General features: G+C 53.8%; 3 protein-coding genes across 4 annotated transcripts in view; all 3 read right to left on the reverse strand.

The window, feature by feature from the left end:
* Window positions 1-1,519: 1,519 nt before the first annotated feature.
* On the reverse strand, window positions 1,520-12,666 carry SCARF1 (scavenger receptor class F member 1). The gene is made up of 11 exons (XM_077165479.1): window positions 12,131-12,666; window positions 11,778-11,839; window positions 11,439-11,540; window positions 10,032-10,557; window positions 8,628-8,846; window positions 8,083-8,211; window positions 7,324-7,427; window positions 6,795-6,915; window positions 4,769-4,890; window positions 4,542-4,688; window positions 1,520-3,909 (listed from the first exon to the last, which is right to left on the reverse strand). The coding sequence occupies exons 1-11, from the start codon at window positions 12,664-12,666 to the stop codon at window positions 3,059-3,061; spliced, it is 2,919 nt and encodes a 972-aa protein (XP_077021594.1). The 3' UTR covers window positions 1,520-3,058.
* A 43-nt stretch (window positions 12,667-12,709) lies between these two features.
* RILP (Rab interacting lysosomal protein) lies at window positions 12,710-16,287 on the reverse strand. Of its 2 annotated transcripts, none has more exons than XM_077165486.1 (8): window positions 15,636-16,287; window positions 15,467-15,560; window positions 15,268-15,374; window positions 15,003-15,185; window positions 14,577-14,722; window positions 14,131-14,253; window positions 13,457-13,540; window positions 12,710-13,243 (listed from the first exon to the last, which is right to left on the reverse strand). In XM_077165486.1, the coding sequence occupies exons 1-8, from the start codon at window positions 15,861-15,863 to the stop codon at window positions 13,096-13,098; spliced, it is 1,113 nt and encodes a 370-aa protein (XP_077021601.1). In that variant the 5' UTR covers window positions 15,864-16,287; the 3' UTR covers window positions 12,710-13,095. The 2 variants fall into 2 exon arrangements, with proteins under 2 accessions (XP_077021601.1, XP_077021602.1); XM_077165487.1 differs by having other exon boundaries at window positions 12,712-13,214; window positions 15,636-16,281.
* Window positions 16,288-16,544: 257 nt separating this feature from the next.
* Window positions 16,545-18,907, reverse strand: part of PRPF8 (pre-mRNA processing factor 8) — a 47,430-nt gene continuing 45,067 nt past the window's right edge. Inside the window, exons 40-43 of the mRNA XM_077165474.1 lie at window positions 17,666-17,806; window positions 17,388-17,527; window positions 17,081-17,283; window positions 16,545-16,886 (exon numbers count right to left, since the gene is read on the reverse strand). Coding sequence (XP_077021589.1) covers window positions 16,732-16,886; window positions 17,081-17,283; window positions 17,388-17,527; window positions 17,666-17,806 — 639 coding nt within the window. The 3' untranslated portion in view covers window positions 16,545-16,731. The remainder of the gene's footprint in view (window positions 16,887-17,080; window positions 17,284-17,387; window positions 17,528-17,665; window positions 17,807-18,907) is intronic.

The following is an 18,907-nucleotide window of genomic DNA, read 5'->3' on the forward strand; positions in this document are numbered from 1 at the left end:
GGGCAAAGCATTGATATCCTTGAGATATAAAAGGCACTTATAAATCAATGAGAGGAAGATGAACACCTTCATTGAAAATAAGGGAAAGAATATAAACAGATAATCTATAGGGAAAATATAAAGTATTTTTAAAGATCTGAAAAAAAAAGTCTAACTCAGTTTTAGAGTAATCATGGAAATTCAAGTCATAATATCATTTTTAACCTATTGGCTTGGGTGTGGGGAAATGGAAATTCCCATAATTTGTGTGATTATTAACCCAGACAACTTTTTACGGAGGGCAATTTGGAATAAGTATAAAAATTTTCATGTTCTTACCCCAAAACATTACCAACTATCAAGTCAAAACTACCCCTTATCACTTATCCCCCCCCCCGAGTTAGTTGCCCTGGTAGCGCTGTGGTACTATTAATGTCTTCCTGTAATTACTGGCCATAGCATGCATTTTGTTTCCTTCCTATATCTCTCTACAGTTGACTCTTTGTCCATTGTTGAACCATTGAAATAATTTATGCAAGAGCTTATTTATAATCACAAATTTAATCATTGGGAGACATGGCACTGTACATCCCTTTCAATCACATTCACCTTCAATATGACAGTGTTACTTATAAACCCACTAATTAGCTCACTTCTCTCCATTCCTGTGCATTTAGAGTCCACCCCTTTGGGTAGCCTTTCCTCCATCTGTAGCTTCTGTGTACCCCTAGGTCTGCTATGGTCTACAGCGTAACCTCTGAGCTTACCTTTACCAGGGTCATAATAGTGAAGTCGTACACTGTCTGTCCTTTGTGACTGATCTTCACTCAGCATTATGTCCTCAAGTTTCATCCACATTGTCATACGTTTCGGGACCTCATTTTGTCTTACAGTTGCATATATACAGTTGCATATAGATCCATCATATGCATATACATTTTGTTTATCCACTCCTCTGTTGATGGGCACATGGATTGTTTCCATCTCTTGGCAATTGTGAATGGTGCCACTATGAACATCGATGTGCGTGAACACAGTTCATAGGTGGAGGGGGGATTAAATAACCCCCACCCAGTGGAATCCCATGTAGTAACTTTTTTTTTTTTAAAGAATATTTTATTTTATTTTATTTAACATGGGCAGGCACCGGGAATCGAACCTGGGTCCTCTGGCATCGCAGGCAAGTATTCCTACCTGCTGAGCCACCGTGGCCCCCATGTAGTAACTTTTTATAAACAGAGGCAGCTCTATATTAGATATCCAGGATATATGAAGTAAAAAAGCAAGTTACTGACAGTAAACTTAGTATGCTCTAATGTTTTGTTTTTGTTTTAAATATTTGGCTAAATATGCACAGAAAAATATCTGAAAGGAAACATCTAAATTGTTAATAAGACTCTCTGAGGACTGGGATAGAAGCGGCTTTTTTTTTTCTTTTCTTTTCTTTTCTCCTTCTTTCCTTCCCCTCTCCTTCCCTCCCTCCCATCCTTCCAAGTAATACAAGTAAATGAGCAAAGAATTCAAGACCAAAAGGCATCAGTGAAAAGTAAGTCTTGCCCCTTCTTTGTCCCCCAGGCTACTTCAGGGGAGAAGGGAAATTTATAAAGTTTCAGTTTATAAATATCTGTAATGTTAGTATTTTTAAATTTTTAACAATGACTATTTAACATTTTCATAATTACAAAAATTCAATCTAGTGAAAAAGTAAAATGTTCACTATTGAAAATGTGCAAATTATACAAAGCTTAAAGAGAAATATCACGCACAAGGTCATCTGCCAGAGAAAATTACCATTTAATCCCTTTTCCCCCAGTCTTTTTTTATGCACATACATCCTTTTTTTAAAAATTGGATTTGTAAACTAATCACAAAATACACCCAAAAAGGGAGAATTTAAAACATGTATCCTGAGGCAAAAGGAAATAAAGTTTATAAAAAGAAAACAGTGGGACTGGACCATGCATCCTAATTTATAACTTTGTTTTTCAATTGTGAAAAATAACATATATACAAAAATGCAATAAATTTCATAGCATACCACAACAATTAGTTTTAGAACAGATTTCAGAGTTTGGTATGGGTTACAGTTGCACAATATTAGTTTTTTCCTTCCGGCTGCTCCAAGACACTGGAGACTAAAAGAAATATCAATATAACGATTCAGCAGTCATACTCATTAGTTAAATCCTATCTTCACCATTATAACTCCACCTCCTTTGATCTTTCTCCCAGTCTTTAGGGGTATTTGGGCTATGCCTATTCTAACTTTTTCATGTTGAAAGGTGAAAGCCATGTTCTTTTTTTTTTTTTTTTTTTGGTATGCTGTATGGTGGGGGCCACATTTCATTCCTTTGTACATGCAGGTATCCTGTTTTGCAGCACTATTTGTTGGCATTTTTTGGGGGTGGGGGGTGTTGCACAGGCCAGAATCAAACTCCAGTCTCTCTCATGGTAGGTGAGAATTCTACCACTGAACTACCCTTGCACCCTAATTTACAACTTTTTCTTTCTTTTTTTTTTTTTTTACATGGGCAGGCACCGGGAAATGAGCCCGGGTCTCTGGCATGACAGGCGAGAACTCTGCCTGCTGAGCCACAGTGGCCCGCCCTATAACTTATTTTTGCACTTAACAATAGGGCATGAGCATTCTCCCATATCATTAAATATTCTTGCACAACATGATTTTTAGTGGTCGTGTAGAAATCTATCGTAAGAAATAGTTAATCTTTTATCATCAAACATTTAGGTTGTTTCCCATTTGGGAAAAATATTTTGTAAATGAATGAAACAATAGTCCTTTGGGGCAAACTGAGTCCAGGGCGACGCAGAAAAAGTCCCTGCAGCCGTCTCGCCCGCTCCCAGGCCTTGGCATGTGGGGACTCTGCCCAAACCTTCCAGGCCCACTCCCAGAGTGCAACCAGGGCCCAGAGCCAGCCCTGGCCTCTAACCTTTGACGTCTCCCGGGGCCTCTGTCTGCCCCAGCCCTGTGATCATTTCCCAGCACACAGCAGTCTGGTCCAGTGGTAGTTCTGAGGTTCCCCAGCCTCCACAGTTCTCCCACTCCCCAAATTCAAGGTCCTCAGGGCTCTGGTGGTCCAGAGATGAGGGCAACATTTTCATACTGGGGCTCCTCCTGTCCTTCCTCTTCTGCCAGCTTCTGGGGAGCTGGTCCTGGGGAGCCACCCCCGCAGGCCAGCTCCTGGGCCCTCCCTGGGCTCTCAGTGCCATCTTCCTGCCCCCCGGCCCCTTCGTCAGGCCTGGCTCCCGCAGACTCCAAGGCCCCCGAGAGCTGCCCACAGTGGGCCTGGCCAGGACTCTGGTCGGCAGAGCTAGAGGCCAGCCCGGGGCTGCCCTTGTTCCGGATCAGGGCCCGGCGTGGAGGCTTGGGGATCGCACTCTTGACCTTGGGCTCAGGCTGGCCTTTCTGGAAGCTACCAAAACGGCGGAGGACAGACCGAACAGGGCCCTCGGATCCCCGTGGCGTCCCTGCCAGCATGTAAATTGTGGTCACGGGGCCGGAGCTCTCCTGGACACTGCCCTCGATGGCTTCCACATGCTCAGCCACTGTCCGGCCACCAAGCGGGAGTCGCTGCTGGCCAGTGGCAGAGTCCCTGGGGCTGGCAGCACCAGGAGGGGCCTCGTCTGTTTCTGTTTGCTCTGGACCTGTGGACTCCTCAGCCTCCTGGCCTTGGGGACCCGGCTGGGCCACCCGGGAGAGCCTCTTGGGCTTTCGGAGAGGACTGGAGAGCTCCCCGGAGCCGCGGCGACTCTGTGGCGCAAACTTGGTGCCTTCAGCAAAGGAGACTGATGGCCGCTTGGCCCGGGCCAGGCTGGAGGTGCGGGGGATGGCGAACGGCGTGGAGGCATCCTCAGGAGCCGGGAAGGGGCCTCCAGCAGGACTGGCCTCTTGAGACTCTACTGAGACTATCCCTGATTGAAAAGACAGAACAGAGGGAGCTGGCCGGGCCGGGTTGCTCACCCCAGCCCATCCTACTTACCCAGTGCAGCGTGTTCCTGGGGGCCTCGGAGACTGGCAGAAAGAGGGTGAGGATGCAGAGAGGCGGGGGAAGGGCCCATTCACGCAGACACTGCCCCTCCTCTGCTCTCCCCACTCCTGCCCACCCTGAACTAATGCCACAGTTTAGCGAGCTCAGACTCTCACACTGCTGCAAAGCCACGTCTGTTTGCACCTCTCCCTAGCGCTCCTGCTGACTCTGCCCGACTCCACGCAGGCCTCCGGAGCCCCATGGGGACATCTTCCCTGGCCCCAGCCAGCCCAGCTAGATTATGAACCCCTGCTTACAAGTCCCTGCCAAAGCCTCTGTCACTCTGTCTTGGGATCATCGGATGCCTGTCTCCCCACCAGACTCTGAGCTTGGTGAGGGCAGACATCTGTCTGTCTTGTTCTTTACTGTATCCCCAGAGCTTGGAACAGGGACCCGCACAGGAGAGGGACCAGCATGGAATAGGTGCTCGAGGAATGTTTACTGAATGACAGAGAGGTTGTGGCAGCCGGGGCTGCCCAGGGGCCTAGGGGCCGAGTGGGCCGCCCAGGGGACTACCTTCTTTGGGGGGCACGCAGTAGGCAGGTCCCTCGTCCTCCTCTCCAGACTGGGAATCGGAGGAGAAGGAGTCGTCGGAGGCCCAGCCGGCGGAGGGCGGCTCGATGAAGCTGTGGTTGAAGGGGGTCTCCGGGTCGTGGTGTGAGACTGTGGGGTCACCAGGTCAGGAGCAGGGCTGATGGGAAGCCTTGCCCCACCCTGGCCCCCAGCCCTCGGCTCCCACTCACCAGTCACCCAAGGTAGCTTGTGGTTACTGAGGGAACCGCAAGGCAGCACAGAGCCCAGACTGGTCAGCGCCCCCCAGACCTGCAGCTTCATCCTGGACACAGCAGCTCCATCTCTCGCAGGCCTGAGTGGGGGGTGGGGGGGGCAGTCAGTCCAGGAGAGCCTACTGGGGACAGGGGGGAGGCAGGAGGACAGGGCCTAGACCAGCTGGGCCCTGGAATTAATGTGAGGGAGACAGAGGGACGGGATGCAGCACTGTTCCCACATCCCTCTCCTGTCCCCAGTCTTCAGTGGCTCCCTATTAGCTACACAATAAAATCCAAACCACTGAGCCAGAGGCTTGGGCCTGTCCCAGAGGGCATGTAGCTCTGGAGTCAGACAGACCAGGTTTCAGCTCCAGCTCAGACTTTTCCTCTCTGGGCCTCAGCTTCCTCATCTGTAAAATGGCGGCAGCAACCCCTACCTATGGGAGTTTTTCTTGGTATTTAGCACAGTGCCAGACATCTGGTGGGGCACCCCAAAGTGCACGCATTTGTCATCATCATAGCAAAGCCCCAGCTGAACCAACTCAAATGGCATCCCGTCCAGGAAGCCACCCTTATCTCCACTCTCCCTAAACTCAACCTGGAAGTGACCATCCCACTGGTAACCTTTGAGTATCTTGGAACTAGTGCTTATGTGTGTGGCGGGGGGGAGCTTCTCTCACCACCCCCTAGGCTCTGTGCCCTGGGGGAGAGGCACTCAGGTCTGCTCATCTGTGAATGCCAGCCTCCACCCCCAGTGCAGGAGAAGATGTGCTCAATTAATGCATTTTCTTTTTTTGTTTGTTTAGGAAGCTTTCAATTTTTTTTTTTTTTTGCATGGTCAGATACTGGGAATCGAACCCATGTCTCCAGCATGGCAGGTGAGAATTCTGCCATTGAGCCACCGTCACACCATCCAGAAGCTTTCAATTTTATATTCTATTTGGTCAAATATAATTTTACATGCTAGCAAATAGTGTCAGAAACATTGCCTGAGCAAACTCCAGCATGGCAGGTAAGAATTCTGCCACTGAGCCACCGTCGCACCATCCAGAAGCTTTCAATTTTATATTCTATTTGGTCAAATATAATTTTACATGCTGGCAAATAGTGTCAGAACATTGCCTGAGCAAATGTTATTATTTACTTTTTAAAAAAGGAGTATGGGTTTTATTCTGAGGACAATGGGAAACTATTGGGGAGTTTTACTGTACATTTACTTTTTTATGTTGTATTTATTTGTTTATTTTAATGCATTATCTTAAACACTGGATGAATAGTCCAGAAAGCTGGGCTGGGCCTTGCACATGTCAGGGACTAGCTGGCTCCCTCCTTCCCTGATCCAAACATCCCTGCTGCTGTCAGTCTCAAAGGAGCCAAGAGGAGTGAAGCGAGTGAAGCGGTTTTTCAAAGGGGCAAAGCTCTGCATGAGCTGCATTCCTTTGCAACAGGCCCCGCCAGGAAAATCCTTCCTCCCCGAAGACCACATTCTCTGCTAAACCCCTGCTCAGACTTTGATGTCCCTCTCTTTGTAGGGAGTTTGAAGCTTGATCTCTTTTGTTCTTTTTTTTTTTTAACATGGGCAGGCACCGGGAATCGAACCCACGTCCTCGGGCATGGCAGGCAAGCACTCTTACCTGTTGAGCCACCATGGCCCTGAAGCTCAATCTCTTGCCCTCCCTGCCTGAGCTGACGCTTCTGTGTTCCCCACCCTCCCTCTCCTCTAGTCCTTATTAATAAATCCTTGGCCTCCTGCTGTGGGTTTGAGTTTCACCAGCCTTGGTGCCCGGGCCCTGCCTGAGCTCGCTCCCCCAGTAAGGCTTCCAAGGAAGGCTGGTGGCTCACCTGCTGTCTCCGGGCCACCGCCACAGCCAGTTACCTGCATAGCCTCTTACAGGACTGGGACAGGCCAGCCTTTCCCCACCCCTGGAAGGAAGTCAGAGGTCACCCTGCACCTACCCCCTAGACTGATCTGCGGCATGGGGAGGGGACAACCAGTGCTTACCCCTCCTTGGGGTCCATCCGTGCAGCCCAGCAGCAGCAGGCACAGCAAGCGATTCCCAGGAGGAGCAGCAGCAGGGGCACGAGGATGCCCGCGAGGAGGGCAGCGTCCCAACTACGGAAGCCTGGAGGGGGGCGGGCAGGAAGTGGTCTAACACCCAGGGCCTTCCTGTTCCCATATATCATGTCTCATCTCTAGCTCTTAGCTGCCCCCTCCCCCGAGACCACCCCCTCTTCTGAGAAGTGTAGACTCTGCTCCCCCTGAAGGCCTCTCCTCCAGGCAGCCCCTCTGCTGGCCTGTCCCCTCTGATGGTCCTATGGCCTATCCCACAATTGCCCCCAAGTCTCATGTCTGATGCACACACCAGTGTCCAGCCAACCCTCTCATTTCCTAGACTCTAGCTTGGTTTCTCAGGGGCAGGGGCTCTGGCACATCTTCAGAGGGCCCCAAAGCATTCATATACGCAGCCTCCCAGGCAGGTGACAGGTCTGTCTTTCCATGGTCACCGCACCCCACACTGCCTCCACCTTACCCAGCTGGCAGGCCCCAGAGACAGGGTGGCAGGCGCCCTCTGGGCATTGGCAGGGAACAGAGCAGTTGACTCCATGGAAGCCAGGTAGGCAGGATGTGTTGCAGCTGTGGGGTGACAAAGACAGGCAGGCCAAAGGCTGGGTGGGCAAGGAAGAGGAGAAGGTGAATTTCTGGGCACTACTTAATGTCCCTGCCATGGATAATGCCTAGACAGGCCCCTTCTGACCTTTGACCACATTCCAAGTATCCCTGGCAGTGTTTGGGAGCATCTCTCCATTTCTAGGGAGACCATCCACAAGCTGCCCAGATGCTCCTTGGCTCCCAAGCCCCCAGTGTGTAACCCTTGGAGCAGGGTTCTCTCCAACCATCCTCCCCCCTCCTCTCTCCCCAACTCTCTGGGCCTCGGTCTCTCCTCTGTAAAATGAGGTCCCTTCAGCAGGCAACACATTTTGTCCTACAGATGGAAAGCCTGACTGCAGAAAGACCTTAGGGAAACCACTAAGGGGCTTGAAGGCCTGCCCCTAAAGAAGCTCCCCATGTAGTTAGGGAGCCAGTCCCTTTAGATTAAGCATCACCCTGACTCTCCTTTGGAAGATGCAATCCATCCTCCCCACCATGGGTAGAGTAACTCCTGAGTTGTGAGCATGCTGGGTGGGTGTCTGGAAGTTGGAAAGGCCCAGGAAGGGAAGTTTAGGAAACACATTACACAGAGGCCTGGCCAGGACCTTCTGCTCCCCCAACCCAGGCCTCCGGGGCTCACCTGGGCCCCCAGTACCCGGCATTGCAGATGCATTCCCCAGTCACAGCATCACAGGTGCCCTGGACACAGGTGGGGCAGGTAGAGCTGCAGCCCTTCCCAAAGGTGCCAAGAGGGCAGGGATCTTCACACCTGGGGTGAAGCAAGACTCAGGGAGTGGGAGCACAAAGCAAGCTGGGTCACCCCAGAGGGACCCTGCCCATTTTCCCCCATGCTCCTGGATTCAAGGACCCAACCGGCTTCTCCTCAGCAATGAAGCTTAGGTGCAAAAGGGCCTTGAACCTAGGGCCAAGTCCTGTCAATGACAGACTACAGATCCCTACAGAGGGAAGAGGGCAGGAAGGCTGAGTGGTGGGGAAGCTGGAAGAGAATCCTGCCAGGGCTTCCTCAGCACCCATCTGTTTCCCCTGTCTTTGCCAGGGAGGCAGACATCAGAGGACAATGTGAATGTGTGGGTGTGGGTGGGGTAGAGGTATCTCAGATGGAGCAGCTGGGGTGGGATCCTGAAGGAAGATGCACCCCAGCCTGAAAAGGACAGCCCCCCTCACCTGATCCCTAGCCAGCCCGGGTCACAGTACTGACAGTGCCCAGTGTCTGGCTGACAGGCCACCCCAAGCCAGCAACGGGGGCACTGCTGCCTGCAGTTCTCGCCAAAGGTGCCAGGTGGGCAGGGCTGGTGGCACTGGGTTCCGTTCCAGCCTGGCTCGCAGGACTCACAGCTGCCTGTGTCTGGAGCACACGGCTCATTCTGCTTGCAGTGGCCACAGCTGGGAAGGGAAGGGGTTCAAGAGAGTGCTAGGGTGGATGGACGTAGTGCCCACCCCCTCAGCTTGCACAGTGCCCACTCAAGCCCTCAGGGGCACTGGAGAGCATCCAGATTCCAGCTGGGTCATTTAGATACATTTCAGCCTCAGTTTCCCCACGTTGTACAATGAAGAGGCCAACAGATGATCTCTGGAGGCTCTCGTAGGATTCTTCCCCCCTCCTTCTAACCCACCTGTCTGATCCATCCTTCCCTGGGTTCTGGGGATACCAGAAGGTTCCAGCCCAGCCAGGGCAGCCAAGTCACCCACCCTGACCTCTACTTCCCTTCTGCTCAGCTGTCTCCTCCCATTTCTTTATCCCTTTTCCCTTCACATGTGCCATAGGGCTGGCATGAATGGGACTAAATATTTTAGCTTCTATCCCATAGCATGAAAGTGCATAAAATAAAAATATGTTTGTTTTCACCATTATTTTTCAAGTTTGCTTTATTTTAATTTCTCACTGATGCTTAACAATAATATGAAGTTCCTCCCTCCCAATAGTTAATTATCTGGGATCATGTACTTGAGCCAAACCCATTAGTGGGGTGGGGAGTTCATAAAATCAATTTAGAGGCTACTGACCAACATTTAAAAAAAAAGAAAGAAATGGAATAGAAAAGATTACAGTATCATATTTAAAACTTGTTGAAGTTTTATTTCAGTTGTGTGTGTGTTGCTGTAAAATAATTTTTTAAAAATTGTAGTTGGTGCAAGTCAAAGTTTGAAAGCCACTGAGTCTTAAAGGGACCCTGCAATCCTTTTCGTATTGTCTCTTCACTCATTCTTTAAGTGTGGCTTGCTAGCAAGACGAGTACTTTTTTTTAATAGTAACCAATGAATGAGGCAGGGCGTGACTGAACCAAGTGGCATCGAGCTTTTTTTTCCTTTCATCCTGCCTTGTATATTTTTGCGGATGCCATGTAACCCTATTCCTCCTCCCCCTGTTTCACAGCGCCCCCACCTCTCCCTCTCTCGGCCCTTCTCTTATTCCCTTCCCTCCTCCCCTCCCTTCTCCCTCCTTCCCACCTCCGACCTCTCGGTCCCTTTCCCCTTCTTCCCCCACCTCGCTGGCCTACCTTCCTCCACCTGCCCCTTCCCTCTCCCTCCCCCGCGCGTCCTCCCTCCTCCCGCGCCCGCCGGGCTCACCTGTCCTTGCACTGCGCCCCGTAGCGGCCCGCGGGGCAGGACAGCTCGCAGCGCGCGCCGCGGAAGCCGGGCGGGCACGCGCACTGTCCGGAGGCGGCGCTGCAGCGGCCGCGCACGCACTGGCACGGCTGCGCGCACTCGGGGCCCCACCAGCCGGGCCGGCAGGCGCAGCGGCCGGAGTCCTGCGCGCACGGCGAGCCGTGGCAGGTGCAGAGGAAGCTGCAGCGCCGGCCCCACCAGCCCGGCTGGCACAGACAGGCGCCCGTGGCCGGGTCGCAGCGCGCCGCCGCCTGGTTGCACTGGCACTGGCGGCGGCACGTGGGCGTCCACCAGCCGGGCTCGCAGCGGCACGCGCCCGTCGCCGGGTCGCAGCGCCCATGGGGGCCGCAGGTGCACGCGAACTCGCAGCGGCGGCCCCAGCGGTCGGCATGGCAGTGGCACACACCCGTGGCCGGCTCGCACTGGCCGTGTGGGTGGCAGTCGCAGCTCTGACGGCAATCGGGGCCCCAGTACTGGCCCGGGCAGCCTGCGGGGGACGGAGCCGGGTTGGGGTTGGGGAATTCAGTCGGCTCTGGGCCGGGCATGGATCCGCGATCCACCCCCATGCCCACCCCCTACAAGGAAAGGGGAAGCCGGGCCTGCCCTTCAGCCGCAGGGGCTGGAACATGGGCAGTCTGTCCTTTTGGGCCCCAGCACACTTCCGGTCCCAGATGAAAAAAAAAACACTTAGCAGTGGCCCAGTCTCACACTTTATATTCCAGAACACCTAGAGACCCAGAGTGGGAAAGGGGCCTGCTCAGAGTCCCCGGGAAGTAGGTGGGGTTTCCTTCACACCTCCTTCTTGCCACTGGGCTGGAGGGGAGCTGGGTGCCTGAAACCTGCCTGCCAGGGTTGTAGGAGAACCCACATTTCTTCTAGTGTCTCCTCTCAGTGATTCCTGGGGGCTGCAGGCTGCTGGCCCACCCACCCCTCTCTCCCATTCTTTTCTTTCTGCCAGGAAGGGCAAACAGTCCAGTCCCCAGCCTCTTTCCACCCTCCAACATCCTCGCACATAAAGTGCGTGTGTGTGTGTGTGTGTGTGTGTGTGTGTGTGTGTGTGTGAGAGAGAGAGAGAGAGAGAGAGAGAGAGAGAATAGCAATGCAATAATTTTGCAATTAACAGGGATCACAGGCACCTCTTCTGAGAAGTCTGAAAGGAAGGTGAAGGGCTTTGTAGCCGTGAGTAAAGACCGCATGAGTCAAGGGATCTCCCAGGCACGCATCACTTCCTGCCTCTGGGCCACAATTTCCTCAGCAAAGCTTAGACGGTCTCTGGTCCTGATATTATTCTAAGGTTACACTGTAGCCTGCTTTGCTCCCTCCTGCCCAGTGCTGCCCAGCAACTTCACCCTCCAGTCAGAGACTCACGGGAACTGCACTGGGCCCCGAAGAATCCAGGTTTACACCGACAGAGGCCTGGCTTGATGCATATTTCATCTTTCTGACAGGCGTCCAGCCCCTCACAGATGGCTGAAAAACACCCCTTAGGTCAGAAACTGGGGCACACCCAGGGGAGTGCCCCCCCCACTGGTTCCTGGGGCTCTGCCCCACTTAAGAACCACCCCCTCAGGGCCGGGTTTGTGTCACAGGATGGTCCCTGGCTCTGGGATTCAGGAGGGGAAATAGGTCCCAGGAGGGAAGGGAAGCAGGGCCACTGGGCTCAGTGCTCCCCTCTCCACAGCTGGGGCTTCCCTCCTGGCTACTCACGGATGGTGCATTCTTGATCTTTCTGCCTCCAGCCTGGGCAGCACTGGAGCTCAGTAGAGGGGCTGTAGGCAGGGAGAGGTCAGCCAGGGGGTGGGGAGCAGCCTGGCCCAGCAGGGTGGGTCACTGTCTCCATCTGAGGTCAGGGAAGCTGCCTCAGCCCCGTCAGGGAGGCCCAGCTGAGTGTCCCAGCCCCTTCCCTGGCCTTTCATCATCTACCCTAAACAGCCACCACCCTCCACACTGCCCCCTAAATCCTTCCTCAGACCCATGGCCTCTTCCCCAACGTCCTCCTTCCCCCTTATACCTTCACACCAGTCCAGCATATCCCCCCATCAGACTCCCACAAGACCCACCTGTTGGCCATGCAGACGTGTTGCCCGTTGGGGTCCAGCTTGGACCCCTGGGTCCTCGGAGCCCAGAGCAGCAGTAGTGGCAGCAGCAGCCCTGGCCCCATGGCGGCCAGTGCAGCGGGAGGGCTTGGCTTGGTCTGGCCCCCACAGCTCCCAACCCCCTCCCTGCTTCCTCCCAAGGCTTTTCCTGAGGAAACCAGGCCGGAGGGGCGGGCTGCCATCAGGCACCTCCCTGAGAGGGCTGGTGAGTGCCAGGAGGAGCAGAGAGCAGAGAGATGAAAGGGAAAGGAAGGCCTATGGCGAGGGCTAAGCGAGGCCTTAAGGGGCTGGTCTTCCCCTAGATGGAGGCCAGAAGAAGGAAGCTGTAGGCTCCTGCGGACCCGGGACAGGGGAAGAGGGTGGTGGCATGGCAGCCATGGGGGAGCCATGGGGGATCCGTGGCTTTCTATTGGGTCACATTCCCAGAGGGAAGATGGAGCTAGGAGAAGCCTCCGCACCCAGTGATGGGCCAGGGAGACCCTGTGAGGAAACCACAGCATGCTCTACAGAGCTGGGGGCGGGGGTGAGGGAGATGACAGACAGACAGACACAGAGCACTTTCTGGGTATAACGTGCAGGTGCTTTATTACAATAGCTCAGTCCAATCACAGCAATCCCTGGGAAGGAGATAGTCAGTTCTCTGTTTCACAGATGGGGAAACTAAGGCTCAGAGAGGAAGTGCTTTTATCTGGCCCTGGAGGCTCGGTGCAGGGTGTAGGAAGGGGAGGCAGCCTGAGCTCCCCCGTCCAGCCCTGGCTCAAGTCAGGATCAGGGAAGAGCCCTGGGGAGGGCTGGGAAGGGGGAGCCTTGTCTTCCACCCCCAGCCAGGGCCCAAAATCAAGCCTGTGCAGCAACACTTTGGGCCCCCAGACAAAGCTGCTCATGGAAAGCAGAGCAGGCCGGTCAGGAGCTAGGGGCAGTGGTGCTGCTCACGGGCTGCAAGCAGGGTTGCTGTAGGGTCTCCGCGTCTCCCCCTGGCTTGCCAGGAGTGAGGCTGCTGGTCCCAGCTTCTGGGGCCTCTGCTTCACCCCGATACCACAGGCCAAAGCTGGGGGAGAGCCAAGAGGTGTTTTAAGCCTGAAGCCAGAGAAGTCAAAGACATGGGCTCAGGTGAAGGAGGGTGTGTGTGAAAGAGAAAATGGGGTACAGGGAAAGAAAAGGCAGTATGAGGTAGTAGGGAGGTGAGGGGGCTGGAATGGAGAAGCAGGAGAGGCCAGGCATGCTTAGAGCTTGGGACAACAGGGTGAAAAACCTTTCTCATGTCCCCCACCGACCCTTCTCCCAACATACAAACTCTGTATTCTGGACTCGGGGGGTGAGGGGTAGTCTCTCTTCTCGCTGGAAAGCAGGAGCCAGGAGTCATCCTCATCGTCACTGACAGAGGAGAGAAGACATGTGAGGGCCATTTATCAAAGCTCAGAGGGACAAGAGTCCAGCTCCCATTTAGCCTTCTCCACAGCCCCTAGAAGCAGGCAGGGGAAGGCAGGGTAGCTGCAGGGCCCCTGGAGACACTGAGGAGTGGAAGGACAGCTTGAGGCTTTTGTTTTATAACCCAACAGACAGCAGACCTCTAACAAGGCTGCAGCTGTAGTCTCACCCCTCTGAAGACAAAAAAAATGAATGCAAACAAACAGCGTTGGCAAATTTCTTCAGCAAGATGCATAGCAAGCACGGCGTGGAAGTCGTGCTGGATCCTAAGAGAAGGGTGGCCGGCTCAGAGGGGCAGGCTGGACAGCAGGCTCAGAAGGTGACCAGGTCAAGGGGGCAGGTTCAGAGTAACCAGGTCAGTGGAGCAGGCCCAGCAGGTGACCAGGCCAGGTTAGCAGGCTCAAGAGATGACCAGGTAGAGCCAGCAGGCTCAGTGGGTGTCTTGCTGATTCAGAGGATGACCAGGCTGCATCCTCAGACTTGGAGAGAACATGGGAGGGAGGACTGAATCGGTGGAGATGGGGGCAGAGACTTACCTGCTCTCTTGTTCCTCTGGAGTCCCTAACATCTTGGCCTTTATCTTCTTCCGTTGCTTCCTGACAGCCACCTTCATAGCTTCCAGCAGAAGCCCTGGGATCCGGCGGTCTGTGAGCAACTCCCTGTCGGGGAGGGTGGGGTACAGGGAAGATGGTGGGGATTGGCCTGCCCACAGTAGTCTCACCCCAAGCACCTGTGCACGTTCCCCCTTTGAAGTGCCCTGCCTTGCCAACCCCTCCCTGTGGCCCTCTGCACTGTCCCTCTGTCCCATTTGGATAATGTTTCCAGAAAGCAGGGGTTGTGTCATTCACGTCTTCCCAGTGCCCAGCACGGTGCCTGGCACATGCCTCTGTGGCTGTGAGTGAATGAGGCGGGTGACCTGGGACCTGGGAGCAGATGTGAGCAGAGGCCCTTCGGCTTCTCAGCCCCTGCCCAGCACCCTCACCGCTGGAAGTAGGCCAGCTCCTCCTTCAGTAGGAACACGTTGGCTTTGAGCTCATTCCGCTCCTGAAGGATCTGCTCAAGCTCGTCCCGACTGAAGCCGCACTGCCCTACCTCTGGGGGACGCCCTGGCTGCTGCCCCCCCTCCATCTGCGGAAGGAAAGGACTGGTCACAGGGTCGCCTCGCTAGCGCCCCCCTGCCACCAGGACAACACAGGAACGCCAGGGGAAGTGACTGGCAAGCAGACTTGGAGGAAGAGGGTCCTACAACAGATTACACACCAGTGCTCAGGCTGAGAATAGGGCCGAGGCTGGCTAGGGCTGCACACTTGTCTGCCACCTTCCAAATTCCCAGTGGACCTGCTATGCAGCACAGCAAACCTCTCCCACGTGCCACCAAGTACAGGCACTGTGAGTTATGGGTACTCACCAGGTCCTCAGGGGTCCCCGGGACTCCTGCCTCACGCACGGGTTCTGGCTCCAAGTGGGGTGCTCCTTCACGCTCCCGCTCCTTCTCACGGTCCCGCGCGGCATGCAGCTGGGTCTGCACGGCCGCCAGTTTGTGCCGCAGCTCTGCGTTCACCAGCAGGAGGCGCTGAAGTTGTTCCTGCAACTGGGGACCGGGCAAGAGGTGGGGCTGGTGGGCAGGGCGCCGGGGAGGGAGCCCCGCCCCGCCCCCGTCGCCCCGCCCTCACTGCCTCGGTCTCCTGGCTCCGCTGCTGCAGGTCGCGGTTATGCGCTCGGAGTTCATCCCGCTGTCTGTCAGTGACCTCCTTGAGCTGCTGGAGCAGAGCGCGCTCCTCTGGGGAAGGGGGCGTTCTTAGCGGCCCACGGGAGGGAAAGCCCTGGAAGGCCCCCAGCCCCGCCCCTGTCCTGGCCGGCATCTTCACTCACCCTGTGGTCCAGAGCGCAACTCCCGGCGGAGGTGCTCATTCTCCTCCCGCAGCCGCCGCAGCTCCAGTTCCGCCTGCTGAGCCGAGACCTGCAACTGGAGAGGCCCGGGTCTTAGGGTGAGGCCACCCGTTGGCTCCGCAGGTGGCGGGAGGAGGAGGCAGGGACTTACCGAGTCCGGTGTGGGCCCCACCGCAGCCCTTTCCAGGAGCTCCAGCGCCCGCACCACGAGCGGCACCAGCCCCGCTGCCGCCTCCGGCCCGAAGCGGCGCGCCAGCTCTTGCAGCTCAGCGCCCAGGGCCCCCGCTAGGTGGTACACGAGCTCCGCAGCTGTTTTTGACCCCGCGGCCACTTGAGGCCCCCAGCCGTGCCACCCAGGCGCCGCCTTCGTGGTCTCCATGTCACCCGGAACGTCCCCCACACTCCCGCAAACTGGGGCAGGAAAAAGCCAAACAGTTGCAGCCCAGGAAGCAGTTTAGGGCTCTAAGGGCGGGAGAAGCGGCTGGAGGAGGAGCGAATAGTGGAAAGGGGTGGAGGAGGCAGTGCCATAGGCCTCCAGGGCGTCTGTTCAACCCTCAAGGTCACAGCTGGGCGTCCAGGAGCTGAGGCACAGGGCTGCAAGTAGACACTTGGGTCAAGCCCTCCCCGCAGGACACAATCCAGGCTCCGCCCCAGTATCATGGGGCCGGCTTGGCTGCCAAGTACTCCAGGCAAGAGGTGAGAGGTAGGACAGCGTCACTGGCCCTCAGTGGACATAGCCAAAAGTGACAGGAAAAGCTTAACAAGGGGCCCACAGCAGCAGACTGCAAACCACATAGCTCCCAGACAACAGGAAATGGCAACTGCTCTAAATTATGTCAAAAAAGGGGTGGTGGTTTGGAATGTGGCCTGGGCAGTAGGAGAAAGCCCAATCCTACTTCATTCCTGAGTCTGGAGGACAGCTAGCCCCACAGCCCTTGAGAGGGGGCCTCTCATCCCCTTAAGGCTGAGCTCAGCACTTCCTGGGAACAAGGGCCTCAGCCCAGCCTCCCACCATTCCCACACCCTGAATTTGAGCTCAGGAGAAAAACAAAAGCAAGGCTCCTATTTACACAAAATTTATTGTTATATTTTGTTCAGGATTACAAGCCTAGATGTCAACAACACAAAAACATGCACAAAATAGAGGGGAAAAGGCCAAGCTGCTGAATATCATCAGCTTGTCTGTGGGGGCTAAAAGGCTCCTGCTTTGGGTGGGGGTCCTGAAGCAGGAGGAGGTGAGGAAACAACTAGGCATAGAGGTCCTCGCGGTCCGCAGAGTAGACTTCTCCCTCCTGCAGGAGGGCAAAGTTGAGGAAGTGGGACGGTCTGTGCACTTCATGGTAGAATTCTTTGGGGTTTGCCAGCTGCAGCTCATACTTCATGTTGGGATCATGCCGGACACCTTGGGATAGATGGAAACACCAGATGTTGACAAGGGGTCCACCTACCTCAGTTAACCTAGGTCCCTGGGCCACCACCAAGCCAGAACCAGGCCCCAAGTACTATGATGGCCCAACCCCATTCCCGTTTCTCTCTGCTCCACCCTGCCCCTCCCCCCCACAACACCCCACCCTTTGCCCAAGACACCTCCCTCACCCATAAAGTTGTAGTTCCATGAAGACTGAGCAGGGACCATAAAGAAGCCAAGGAAACGGTCAGACAGCAGCATCTGGACCCTCTCATAGTGGGAGGGCAGGTAGCCCTTGGGGTTGTTGCCCTTGTCTGTGTTCTGGCGGCCCCACTCGTAGCCACTGGGGGTCAGCTTGTAGGCCGTCAGTGTACAGGAGCCTGGTGTGAAGCTGGGGGAGGGAGTGAGCACACAGTCAGAACTCAGGCCACCAGTCTGGGTCCTGGCCTTCAACGTGTGCCCCACCATGCGTCCACCCTGGAGGCCCAAGCCCACCTGCAGGTGATGATAATGGTCTTCTCACCATCCCAAGATGGATTGTCAGCCATGATCTTGGCATGGGTGGTGACATCCTGGGGTGACAGCTGGGGTGACTCATTGGGCTGAGTATGGATCCAACCTAAGGGCTCCATCTCCTATAGGCAAAAAGAAGTATACAGCTGCTTAAAATCCCATCTACAGTTAGGAATTCCCACCCGGAAAGCAACATGCCTCCTTTCCCTCCATGACTCTGACAATTCTCCCATACTCCATGGTAAATTACCACCACTCACCTTCAGGTACTCATGTTGCGGCAGCTGGCCAGGCAGGTGCACAGTCTGATGAGTACCCCACTGCGGCACCATCACGATGCAGCGGATCTCCTTCACCTGAGGGTTATCTGGTGGGCTCACCCCATACAGGTATCCTGCAATCTGGAGACAAGGGGGTCAGGAGACAAAATTATTCTTAGCACTAACCCAGAGTCTAGATGCTGACTGTCAGCCCTGTGCTTAGTTTCCTCGCCTAAAAACAAGTATAGTGTTTTTTAAAATATGTTCAGAACCTCCTTCATCGGAATCAGCTGGGGTTCTTGATAAAAATATTAAGCATAGACCTCACCTCAGACTCACCAACTCAGAATCTTTTGAGTGGGTGACCAGGATCTATACTGTTCACAAGCTCTATAGTTGATTTTTAAAAGTTTACTCAAGTATAGTATATGTAAATAAACTGAGCACACGAGCATACAGCTTTATGTATACTCACAAGCTGAACACCTATTTGTACACAGCACTAGGTGGTATCTTTAATTTTACATTGCCATCACTAAAGTAAGAGTACCTGTTTCCTAAAACCTACATAGGATATCAGCAATCTTTTCAAACTTGTCAACCTGATGGCTACAAAATGGTGTTTCATAAAATATGGTTTTTCCTGATTACTAGTAAAGATAAACATCATTGCATAGTATATTTGTCATCTGCAATTCTTTTTCTGAACTTTTCCTATTCTTTGCCCATTCTTCTCGAGTTCCCTTTTTCTTATCAACTTCTAAAAATTCTTTATTCTAGATGCTAATCCATTATCCCTTATAGTTTTGCAAATATTTTCTTCCCATTTTTAGGTTACCCTTTGTAGTACACCTTGCCACACATTTTAATTAACTGTGATTATGGCTTTATGTTTTGGGTCTTGCTTAAGAAGGTATTCCAAAACTAAGGTCATAAATATTTTCTCCTAATGTTCTACTATTTAGCATTTTTCACATTCAGATTTTCACCTAGACTTTATTTTTGTGAGTGGTAGGAGGCAGAGATCTAACCTTTTTCATTGTTTTAATATTGTAAGGCTTTCTTAATCCCAGTATCCCACAGAGTTCAGACCCCACATTTACTACATACACGTGAATATATTTCTAACTGCTACCCACTGTTCTCTTCTACACCAGTACTGCTCCTATGACAATTCATTCTCTTAACTACCGTAATTCTATAATATATTTTGATAACTGGTAGAGTCAAAACCCTCCTCCT

The sequence above is a fragment of the Tamandua tetradactyla genome, chromosome 6 (assembly GCF_023851605.1).
Source record: "Tamandua tetradactyla isolate mTamTet1 chromosome 6, mTamTet1.pri, whole genome shotgun sequence".
NCBI lineage: Eukaryota > Metazoa > Chordata > Mammalia > Pilosa > Myrmecophagidae > Tamandua > Tamandua tetradactyla.

Excerpts from the sequence above, each read along its gene's own strand:
- SCARF1 (XM_077165479.1), bottom strand. The coding sequence starts at position 12,666 with ATGCTGTGGTTTCCTCACAGGGTCTCCCTGGCCCATCACTGGGTGCGG. Across the intron at positions 4,891-6,794 it reads CGGATGGACCCCAAGGAGGG|GCCTGCGAGAGATGGAGCTG; the intron begins GTAAGCACTGGT and ends CCCCCCACTCAG. Across the intron at positions 3,910-4,541 it reads CTGCGTGCCCCCCAAAGAAG|GGATAGTCTCAGTAGAGTCT; the intron begins GTAGTCCCCTGG and ends CTTTTCAATCAG.
- RILP (XM_077165486.1), bottom strand. The coding sequence starts at position 15,863 with ATGGAGACCACGAAGGCGGCGCCTGGGTGGCACGGCTGGGGGCCTCAA. Across the intron at positions 15,375-15,466 it reads GTTGCGCTCTGGACCACAGG|AGGAGCGCGCTCTGCTCCAG; the intron begins GTGAGTGAAGAT and ends CCCCTTCCCCAG. Across the intron at positions 14,254-14,576 it reads GAGCTGGCCTACTTCCAGCG|GGAGTTGCTCACAGACCGCC; the intron begins GTGAGGGTGCTG and ends CCTCCCCGACAG.